General features: G+C 34.4%; 1 protein-coding gene across 1 annotated transcript; it reads left to right on the top strand.

Annotated features, from left to right (window-relative positions):
• Positions 1–2,994: 2,994 nt before the first annotated feature.
• LOC140035750 (uncharacterized mitochondrial protein AtMg00310-like) lies at positions 2,995–3,453 on the top strand. Its single transcript, XM_072077111.1, has one exon. It carries the CDS (start codon positions 2,995–2,997, stop codon positions 3,451–3,453), a length of 459 nt encoding a protein of 152 aa, XP_071933212.1.
• Positions 3,454–12,502: the final 9,049 nt, after the last annotated feature.

Here is a 12,502-nt window from a genome sequence, read left to right on the forward strand (position 1 = left end):
TTTTGCCATAGTGCGTTGTTTGTTGAACAATTTTTTTTCCTTTTTTGGATAGTGAAGCATACCAACTCATTTTCCGATCTCCTACGCTAGATTGGGCCTCTCTTGAAAAGTAAATAAAATCGCCATTTTATGTATGAGATTTGACTTTTTAGACATTTTAAAAGGGACAAGTTTTCACTTAAATACTTTATAATTAACTGCAAAATTTGTAATCGAATACAAAAGTTGTCAACCTTGTGATTCGGATTGTATTGTTGGGTTTGCAATGGCAACTTTTTGTGTCTTCTTTGACTGTGTCCATCTTTCATTATACTACTTCCATTGCTTGTCAATTAATGAACCAAACCAACAGTTGCAACAAGAGAGATTTATTTGTGTTAGATTTTTTTTTATTGGGACTTGTAGAAATTGATTGTATGTATTCAGAAATAATGAAACAAAATCATGGTTAGAAACTTTAGTGAATGATAAGCATATAAAGAGTAGTGTAAATTAAATATTGTTTCGGATAATAGGCACTGAAATTCACCTAGTTTCTTTTTTTTTTTCTTGTTAATAATTACATTGATATAGGGATTTTAAGATTGAAAGTGGAGAATGGAAGCAACACAAAGGCGGTTTTTGAGCTTTGCTTCCACAGCCACACACTTGAAATTTTTTTTGGCTTCCCCAGCCACAGGCTTGGAACTCTATTAAAGTTTCTTGATTATTTTAGTAATCTTAAAGTTAATAGTTTCTATTTATTTTTAGTAATACTTAGTAATTATTATCATATTTGCATTTAGGAAAAATCAGTTAAAACGTCTCTTACATTTAGTTAAATGAAATTTTCAATCTTTCACTTTTAAAATAGTAATTTTGCGTCTCTTACAAAATTTGATTCTAATATAAAATTTCAACCATTTTTTACATTGGATCCATCTGACCCACAAATGATTATTTATTTAGAAATAAAAAGGTTAGATTCCATTTATAGTTAAATAAAGGACCCAATAGTCTTGATTTTTTTTTCAACACATTTTAAGAAAAATTAGTTAATTTTGTTAGAAGAGTAAATTTAAACTACTGCTTTCTTAAAATATCTTTACATTGATATTAGAAGTATGATTAATCACTAAATTTTTACATTAATTACAACAATACTGTGGAAAGTTGCACCTTACACCAAGCAATTAATGAATAACGTAGGTTATACTCATTAATAATAAAGTACATTATATAAACATATATTAGAGAAATTACAAATTGACTATATTCTTTAATTGAAAAGTAGACAATAATTTGGAATAGATGAAAAAAAAAAGGCTATCAAAGTGACAAAGAGGAGTATTTTTTTTTTTTATGAAACGAAAGGAGCACAGAGGGAGTATTTGATTTAGCCTCTTTGTCAATTTCATGTCCTACGAAGCTTACCCACCTCAAATCAGCACAAATGTCCAACATCAAATATTATATCGGCAAAAAAGGACTTTAATACTCGGTAAATATGCATGTCCAGCGAAAGAAAAGATTCAAGAACCGAACCACGAATTCGAAGAAGTCTTCCAACACTCTTTTAAGTCTGCGCTATACTGGAAGTAGTTATTAAAACCACTATCATCAAACTTTCTTTTAAACATACGGCGGACAATCTGCCTTTCATCTTCTGCAATACCTCTACATTTTGGTCAACGAATAGGTGCATTTACCATCCAGAGAGGACTGATACAAGGGCTGTAACATCTATATCTATGTTTTCAGACTCGGACAGGGCATCGACTCGGTCGAGTTCAAGAGTCAGGAGTTAATGGATTCGACTGGGTTCGATAGGGATTGAACCGGATGACGTCATAAATAAAAATTATTTAAAAATTAAAATATTATATGTAAAATACTTAAGAACCTGTTAATATTAATAAATGTATATTCATATATATTTGATATTTCAAATATATTTAACAAGAAAATACAAAGAAATTAGAATGATGAAGTCGCAATTTATATTATTCAATGAACATTAACAAGTTTAGAATTAAAATTATGAATTTAATTGAAAAATAAACACCAAACTTTAGGATAACATTTATAAAGTATGAAATATTTGAGATATATTAATAATTTTTAACAACCTAGGGACCAAAACATAATATTAAAAATATTTTGACCTTTCAAAAAAAAATTGGGTGGCAGGTCTGAGGCTGAAGTCTCCAACTTTGCTGGGCATGGCATGTCAGGTATCTGCTTCAATTAAGAAGGCCGCCATTATATCTTTCCATCGGGCCCACCAGGATTCCCACCGCTGGTGACTTGAAAGTTGGAGACTTCTTTTAGTACAAATTGGAGGAAATGTAAAGCCGAAACTTGACACCTCATCAAGTTTCTTTCCACGTTACACCGGACCTTTGATATCAAACCAGTTCATTTGATTTGCCGGTCAAACCTGGTCAAATCCAGTTTTTGACCGGGTTTGACTGAGTTTTATTACATCCGGTTTTTTAGAGTAACTCGAACCGGACACTTGACCGGTTCCCCGTTCAATCGGTCGGACCGGCCGGTCCGGTTCGAGTTTAAAAACACAGATCTATATACCATAGAAGAAGCAGTTGGACTATAATTGTGGCAAAATTGGACATGTTCTACCTAGTAGAGGCCTGAGATAGGAAGATCCTTTATCCCCCTACTTATTTATTATCTGTGCTGAAGGACTTTTTGGATTATTCAAGAAAGTTGTGAATGACAAATTCTTGACAAGAATAAAAATCTGCAAAGATAGTCCTGTTATTTCACACCTCTTTTTTACAAATGACTCTTACTGTGCTATAAAGCAACTAAACAGGAGGTAAGGACAGTGAAAGAGATCCTCAAACAATATGAGAAAGCTTCAAGGCAAGTGATGAATTATGAAACGTCAGCAATGTATTTCAGCAGGAACACACTAAACCAAGATAGAAAGGAGATTAGTGAGGTGCTGGAAAACATGAAAGAAGCCACAATGGGAAATACCTTGGATTACCAATGGCAATTGGAAAATCCAAGAACCAAGCTTTTGGGTATGTGAAGAGCAAGATAAGCAACAAGCTGCAAGGATGGAAACAAAAATTGCTAAGCTCAGGAGGGAAAGGAGTGCTGATCAAAGTTGTTATCATGGCAATTCCAAACTATACAATGTCCTGCTTCAAACTTCCTAAAAGCCTGTGTAAGGATATTAGCTCAAGAATAGCAAAGTATTGGTGGGAAAATGGTGAAAAGGAGAACAAAGTGTATTGGCCCACTTGGAAGAAACTGATAGAGGTGAAAGGCAAAGGAGGGATTGGTTTCAGAGACTTGGAAGCACTTAATATAGCTCTGCTTGCAAAACAAATTTGGAGGTTCATCATAGCTCCAAATTTGTTAGTAAGCAAAGTTATCAAGTCTAAGTACATGAGAGATCACTGGATGGATAAGAAACCCCCTAACTCAGCTTCTTGGACCTAGAAGAGTATTCATAGTGCCAGACACCAATTATCCAATGGATTATGGAAGAGGATTAGAGATGGAAGCTCAGTGGATATTTGGAAAGATAAGTGGATGACAAGAATTTCAAATGGCAAACCCTCATTAACTAACCTGAGAACTGCCAGCTTCAGAGAGTAAGAGATCTAATAATGGAAGGAAAGTGGGATCAGCTAAAAATACAATAGTTGTTCAATAAAAAAGAAGTAGAGTTAATAGCCAGCATCTCTCTGAGCCTATATAGGAGTAAAGACAGGATATTCTGGAAACACTCCAAATCAGGCTCATATACAGTAAAATCTAGCTATGCAATTGCTAAGCAGGATAAACATAGTGATGGAAGGAGGGAGGAAGTGAGAGAGGAGACAAGTTAGGAGATAAGAAAGCACACAGTCTGGAAGAACCTTTAGAAGCTGTGAAACTAAAACACTTCATGTGGAAAGTTCTACAAAACTGCTTGCCAGTAAAAAAGGGTCATATATAGGAGAACAGATAAACGAGATCAGATGTGTGAGTGTTGTGGGGAGGCAACAGAGATAATAGAGCATTTGTTTTTCCATTGTCCAATAGCAGAAATGACATGGAAAATGGCTCCAGTCAAATGGGAAGGGGTCACAGAGCTAAGAGATAATATATGGAAGTGGTGGGAAACAATAACTCAGGTAGAGGAAAAAGCTTAGGAAAGAGATCAAATTAACCTCACAGTCAATCTTTTGTGGTAGCTAATGAAATTGAAGAGGAAAAGACCAAAACATTAACAACACAGTAGAACCAATAAGAGAGATGGGAACCACTAAAGCCAGGGGTGATTAACACAGATGCAACCATCTCAAATCAATCTGTAAGAACAGGAAAGGGAATCGTAGCAAGGAACTGGACTGAAAAGCTAATAAAAGCAAAGGGTATAATGGAATGCAAGAATGGAACAACTATTGAGGAAGAGCTGTAGCAGTAAGAGCTGCGCTTATGATCGCCAAAGATGCAGGATGAACTAAGATAGAAGTCTAATCAGACTGCAAATCGGTGGTCGACCAAATCAATGAAAGCAATGTTCAAGACATTCGTATTGCAACAGTCGTAGAGGATATTGAGAAGATGAAGGAAGGTTTTGAACAGTGTAACTTCCCTTTTGTGTATAGAGCAGGAAATATGCGTAGCCATACACTAGCTCAACTTGCAATCAAGCTAATTCATGATATAGAATGGGACAATGAGTTCCCGGTATGGCTAATGGATATAGTAAGGAAAGATATGAGGGCAGTTGCCTCTTTTTGTAACTAACTCTTGTACTATCAAGTGTTGATATATAAAAGTACTGTTTCCACTTGATGAAGAAAATATATATAAGAAGCAGTTGGAGTTTATTGTTCAGGCTACTTTTTGCCTTGTATTTTCATCTGTTTTGTCGGTGAAAAAAAATGGAAATGCAGAGATTTATGTTTATACACAAAGAAGCACGTTTTGTTCCTTAGCTCAAGAAAATCCATAGAGATAGAGAGGAGGTGTTTATTTACTTTTATATCCTTTTAGATGCTTTTTGTGTGGTAGTGTGGCAACTTAAGTTGGGGTTTTAATTGTCTTTTTATTTTGATTTGATGACCCATTCAAATCATTGTTTTATAGACTACAGGAATTAGGGAGCATAATGACCTCATTGCCCTTAGACATGCTCTATTAGTGGAACCAAGGTATCATAATCTTGGGAATGATTGTACTTCTGAGATTTTTAATTCCTTTTGTACCGTCACTTTTCTTTTGTACATTGCAAGTGGAGCTTCCATTTCTCAAGGTTTTTTTGAAGCAAAATACACATTGTTTTTGGTTCCTTTGTTCTTCCTCTTGCATTTTCTTCTTTCCAGGTTTTAGACATTGTGCATTTTCTTCGTTTTCTCTTCTTCTAGCTTCGTCTCCTGCTCCTTATCCCTACAAGTTTGCTTGCTGTAAGCACCTCGGCATGTTCGAACCCTACTAGACCTCTTACACTGTTAGACAAAAGACACCTTGTCTCGACCATCCTCAACCAAGGTGATTGGAGGTCACCTGAAATAGACGCTTCACCTCGTCTATACCTCTACCCATAACACCTCGCACTTTAGCTCCCTACATGACTTAGGACTGATGGTGATGTGACCGCCAGCCACCCTACTGCTTAGACCTACGCCTGACACTGCAGCCCTAGACTATCTTATGATGGCTGCTAGTGGGTAGGCTTTATCATTTTGCCCCTAACTTTCTCTACTATAAATACTCATCTACCATTTACAAATGAGATACGTTGTTCAATCTACCTACCTAACTCCTGCACTACTTCTAACTTCAATATCGAAGTGAGACCGGAGGACAAAGTTTCAACAATTCCATTTTTGGCAGGTGAGCTCATGTGTTGCCAACTCGATTCATTCAACTAGAAATCACCTCATCCTCACCAACTTCAGGTTTGGTTCTATTCTTTCTTATAATTATCGCAACTCTTTTATTGCGTCTTAAGAGTATCCTTAGATTGTTTTTTATATATGTTCTTTTCATTGTTCTACTATTCACTGAATATGCGATTACTTTAGAGTTACTATCTATTGCACTTTTGTTTGTTAGTTGTTTGATCCCACCAAAAAACAATGCACCGACACCTACAAAAATTGAACCTAAGAAGCTTTAGTATTTTTGAAACTCCAGACAAATACTATTTTTGAAGCTTTAAGAAGCTTTAGCTGTAATATGTGTGAATGTTCTTATGAACTAAACATCCCATATATAGACAATGATCCAGATGACTAAATTAGAAAAACTGAACAGAACCTGCCCTTTTGAAGACATCTGGAAAATTGTATATATAAAAGATGCAATGCAGTAGCCTTTTGCAAAATATTGCATAAGATAAACCTATGCACATATATATATACATACATATATATATATAACTTAGTTGCTCAACACAACAATTCAAGTCAGTAGTACAAAATTACATTCCAAAACAAATTATAATTACAATTTTTTTTTAAAAAAACTAACACTAATACTCACAAATTTTCAAAAAAATAAATCCCTTGGTGCCCGTACATTGCGTGGGAAACACCTCTAGTTTTCAAATATGAGGCACCACTATCATCTCTATAAACATCATAGATTGGAAAAGAACTCCAATAGTTGAAAGACAACTAGGGCTTTATCATGATTTTCCATAAGGGTTCCTTTCGGCTATGTCCACGGGATTCCAATTGCTCTTACGAACATCCATCTCAACGGCTGCAGCTTACTCCCGTTGGAGGGTTCCAATTCCCCACAACTACTCTTCTAAGATGCATCTCTAATTGATCGTATATTTATTAGCTTGTGCTTGCTATGCTATTTGTCAATAGCCTCCATGATTACTTATCAAAAAATCAAATTGAGACAAACCCTGGAATTTAAAAAAATAGTTGCAACCTTGAATCTTGCTTTTCCCAAAGAGATACTATTTTACCAATCTTGTTACAGGTATTTAGCAGTTAAAATAAAAGGATATTTTCATTTACTCTATACTAATTTGATGCCAAAAGAAAGGTAGTATATAAATATAAAGATGAGTGAGAAGATAACAAATAATCTAGCTGAAGAATAAGTTTCACTATTACAGGCAACGCTAAGAGATGTGATATTTGATATTTAAGTCATACAAGTGGATAAACTGCATTTATAGTAACAATAATACCATTTAAGGAGTTGGAAACCATATTTTCACTATAGATTTTAAAATGACCAAAATAACCATACTGAAGTAGTAGGGATTGTGAACCAACTATTAGAACCACAACTAAACACTGCTACAAAACCAAGTCTAGCATGGGATCACCTTAAAGACAATTAATTGGAGAAGATTGAAATCGCTCATGTGTTAGATACTGCTTTTTTTCTGAAACAACAAGAGATATATGAGATATATACCACAATTCATCACCATTTAACCCAGTGCACTTATGTTGATATGCCATAATGCATGGGTGTAGAATGCATATCTGATGTCAAAATCAATGGGGTGTGTTGGCGCTCTACTAGAGGCATTGCTGCATCCATCTACACAGACATCGATGTAATAGTAAAGAAGATAACCAATCTAATGTGATGGGAAAGATGGTTCATGAGATAGGAAGAGAACAGGTGAGAGGGAAGAGGGTCCATGAAAAGAAAGCCAAAAAATCTTCTTCTTCTCAGCAAACTGGAATTGTGATGGCAATAGTTGATTGGGAGTGGACCACTGAGGTAAGATGGAGTAGAGTGAGGCAGACGATGACTTTTATGTTGCTGACTATCAAGTCCCCCATATTAAGACTTTCTGGGAAAACATCAAAAGTTTGACGAGGCAGTTTCTTATACACTAATATGTAAGACCAAGAATGATGGTGAGCTTTGTAAACCACATTTTTTTTCTTCTAGCCCTTTTTTCAAGGACGGACATGTTCAATTAACATAATTCGGCATACCTTTAAGCTTGCTTGGTGTTCATCATTATCTCTACAGAATCACTTGCTCTACCATATCCAAGCACGCAGGCGTCAGCTTCATAAAATAATCCTCATACAAGAAAAACAGGTGGCATTTAAACAAAGCAAGGTAACCCCAAAATGGAGAACTATGTTGATTATTCTATACTTCCATTAGAAACATCATAAGGTCAACAGTCACAAGTTAATTAAAAGAAGTATCCATTAACTTGAAAAGCCAACATGCAACTTAAGATATATTTTAAGTGTCATGATCGTTAGATATAGAGTATTAAATGATTTGAACTTTAGACATTTATATCAAAGCATCCAAGACATACTAACATGTACAGTAAGTGCTAATATCCTTGGCTTTATAATCAAAAGTTAAGAGTCTCTTTATCTCAATTTCTCTTATTTTGGCAAGCAAAATGGACTAATGAAAACTCGATGAAAATAAGAGACACATATACATAAATGGATGAAAACTTGATGCGGTTGTTTGAACCAATCAAAATTATCATACCAGACAATTACTAATCATCATGTTTAAGTACAACGTTTATCAATAGTCCATAAGGAAAAGGGATTACATGTGAATCACTTAAGTAGCTCTTAAACTATTTGTAAATTGGTTAAGGTGTCTTAAGTTAATTTCAAACTATTTTTGCACAAAATAATATTGGCCTGTCTATTCCAAGTATTAAAGACTAAATTAATCTAGCCAGAAGGCTAAACCATTTCTTCACTCAAACTTTGCCTACAACAAATATCTTCACCCAAAATGACAATGACCAGATTATCTAGTGAATTGGAAAAGACCTAATGATAGAGCTTTCCTTATTACAAGGCCAAGCAAGCTTTGCAATCTCTAAGTGAGTCTTGGACACAATTTCTAAATATCTAATAGGGCAATTCAGACTTGAAAGCAGGGCATTGTCTGACATTATTAATAAATTATGCTTTTTCAATGGCCTGATTTAAAAAGAGCTGAATGAAGCATTGGTTACCACTTCTCGGTTTCCCACATAAGCACACACCAAGTAGATGACTTTTGCCTAAGGTGCTGTTACTTGTACATGAAAAGATTTTAGACGTTTGTCTTAGGAATTTTATGGTGTAATCTAATCATATAACATTAACAAGTAACCTCTTCCTGATGGTTTTCGCATGTTTGAAATTATAGATTGCAGAAGAAGGAAAAAGAGAAATTAATAGCATCACACTTTTAGCCTCTCCAGAATTAGGTCAACTGTTAAATATTTGAGATGTCTGATGCAACAAATTTAGTGTAAGATTCAAATCCTGCATACAGTTGTCTGTGTGTACTCCCAACATTCATGATCTATTCAGCTCTCTAGACCACTAATACCTGAGCTCATTATTTTAGGTAGTCCATATTAAGACAACCCATCTTGACTAGTCAATAACTTGATGATCTTGATCCCGATTTTTTGATGTTTACAAAATAATTGGATAATTCAAACTAATATTTTGTCAAGGAGAAAGCTATTCAACTCTGAAAAAATTTGATTCAAAAAGCAATTGAATGAAGAAAAAGAAAGTCGAAAGCTGTCGGACGCTCACAATGGCAATACTAGACATCCGATAGATAGGGCAGACACAGAAAGATCATATCAGATAAAAACATCATCACCAAATATCCGAAAGAATTGAAATGACTTTTCAAACTCTCTGTTCGCTTTCGGACGCAAGCATTAAAAGTACCGGACGATCGAAAGAATTGAAATGATTTTTCAAACTCTCTGTCTGCTTTCAGATGCATGCATCGGAAGTATCGGGTGTCCGATACTCCCAAAGGCTAGTTGACTCTGCAGCTACCTTCTATCTGTTGGAAACTTTAATGAAACACTTTCTTGGTCTCCCATAAATAGATTATGGCCAGAAACTTCAAAATTGACTTGCACATTGAGAATACAAAAGATCAAGAGTAGTTTTAGTGAGAAAATACTCTCCAATAAACTTTTGTACTATTTGTGGTGTAAGATCCTTTGTAAGTTTTTCATTTGTGAGTGAATACTTCAATAGTGTAGGTTTGTGAGGGCTATCCTGAGGAATTGTAAAACTTCTTAATTTGACCGAGTGAAACTTGGGGTAAGGAGGAGATGAGCCTTCTTTTGTACACAAGATTGGTTGTATTTCATCAACTTGAAAAAACTTGTTTTGTGAATTGATTTTCGAGCTCAAGAGGAGCTTGGTAGTCAATTGGTTTGCATTTCTTACTTTTTTATTTATCTATTATCTTTTATCCTTAAATTGCATATCTCTTCTATCTCAAGTGATATTGCTCCTTTATTGATTGATTTATTGTGTGATCATTTAGAAAATAGGATAAATTTCGTATTGATCAAAAAGTGTCCATAATCTGATTAGTTTTTTAATCAACCTAATTCACCTCCCTCTTAAGTTGTCTTCGGGCCTAACAATTGGTATCAGAATTTGGTCTCCTAGAGATTAAGCTCCAGCAATTTAGAAGTAAAGATGACAACCAACAATGCTATTTTTTTGAAGGACAATCTGTAACTAGACCTCCAATGTTTAATGGGTCATATTATGTGAGTTGGAAAGAAAGAATGGTTAGTTTCTTGCAATCGATTGACATTGAACTATGGTTTATTGTTAATGAAAGTCCATATGATACCTCTATAGTAGATGAAAATATTCATAGATCAAAACCAAAAATAAGAAATGAATTGATTGCAAAGGGTAGAACTCATCTCACCTTAAATGCAAAAGTTATGAATGTGTTATATAGTGCTCTAGACTCAAATGAATCTATTAGGGTCAAAGGCTGTAAGTCTGCTAAAGAGATTTGGGACAAATTGAGAGAAATTCATGAAGGCAGCGGGAATGTTAGAGAACAAAAGAAATCTATCTTGGTTACAAAATATGAGTCATTTAAGATGGAACCTCATGAAAATATTAATAAAATGTATTGTAGATTTAATGATCTTATTAAGGATTTAGAGGTTCTGGAAAAGGAATACTCCTTAGGAGAGAAAAACAGAAAAATCTTGAATGCTTTGTCTAAAGATTGGGAAAGTAAAGTAACTACTATTGAAGAGGCGAAAGATTTAAATTCAATGCCTATTGAATCTCTTATAAACTCTCTAACTTCTTATGAGTTGAAGTTTAAGACCAAGGTACAAGAAAAAGAAGATGCAAAAGTAAAAAGGAACATTACTCTAAAAGCATCCCAAGATGAAAATGACTCAGTTTCATTGGATGCTGAAGATATGGATGTTGATGACAATGACCTTGCTCTCATCACACAAAGTTTCAAGAGAATCCTCAACAAAAGGAGATTCAGAAAAGGAGAACCCAACAATTCAAATTTCAATCAATTCAACAATGCAAGATGACAAGTAGATATTTTACATGTTTTAGTATGTTTTATTAATTAGTTTAGGTGTGTCTTAACTACTTTTATAGCTAATTAACTAGGATTCTAGTGAAAATATGCATTTCATGGTTTAAATGGTAAAAATTGAATTTCTATGAATTTCTATAGAAAAACTTCATGTTTTTGTAGGTTTAATGATTCAATCATCAAATGGAGTGATTAGACAAGATAATTGGATGATTGATGATGGATTAAAGTGATAAAATGAGAATATGAAGTGCAAAAGAGTAAATGCAATCAAAAACAAAAGAAGAAAAGTTTCATAGTTTTGATACCTTATAGTATTTCGCCTATATCGTGAGGTACAAGCATTGAATTGAGGTGATTCTTATTCCATTTTGAAGTTAAGAGATAGTTCTACATTTGATATGAGATATCAAAGTCTAGTTCAGTCATTTTCCTAGTCAAAAAGTCAAAATACAAATGTACAATTTCATGGTTAAATGCTGAAATAAGGTTCTGACTAGTCAAGGGTATTTTGGTCATTTATTGGTCTATAGAGCTCCAAATTGGATGATTCTTGATGCATTAGAAAGGTAACTCAGAGAGCTACAACTTTCATATTTTACATAAGAGCTAGTTCAGCCTTTAACATCAAGAAAATATTAGTTGAAATTGGATAAAAAAACAGAGTAAAGATGAATCTTGCCCAGAAAAGTGCAAACCTGCAAAGAGTAAAACAGGGGCTAAAACGCGGGCACAGACCGCGTTTTGTACTCGCGTTTTAGTGGATTTCGGTTGCAACTTATTCTGCAACTTGTGCTCTTTTCACACAATATTTTTGACCATTTTTTTTGCAAAGATTCTGGCTGAAAATGATCTGATGATGCATGGAAACTTCGAGAAGCAAACTTAGAGAGTTTCAAGAGTAAAAAATGACTACTAGAAACAACTCATTTGGCTCTTGAGTTCTCTATATATAGAAGCCTTTAGAGGAAATTTTTGGAGAACTTTGGAAGGCTAGAAAAACACACAAAAAATATAGTCTTCACTAGAATTTTCTTAGTTCATTAGTTAGAGTAGCATAGCATAGGTAGTATAGTTTATCATTCTTGTATTTGTAGTTAGATTTGGATGAAGATTGGAGGAGCAAAGATGGAGAGTTGGAACTCATGTGACAAGGGTGAGATCTCTTCTATCACTTTTTCTT

The sequence above is a fragment of the Coffea arabica genome, chromosome 2c, assembly GCF_036785885.1.
Source record: "Coffea arabica cultivar ET-39 chromosome 2c, Coffea Arabica ET-39 HiFi, whole genome shotgun sequence".
Taxonomy (NCBI): domain Eukaryota; kingdom Viridiplantae; phylum Streptophyta; class Magnoliopsida; order Gentianales; family Rubiaceae; genus Coffea; species Coffea arabica.

Bases quoted from the DNA above. Each gene is read 5' to 3' on its own strand.
- LOC140035750 (XM_072077111.1), top strand. From the start codon at position 2,995: ATGGCAATTGGAAAATCCAAGAACCAAGCTTTTGGGTATGTGAAGAGC.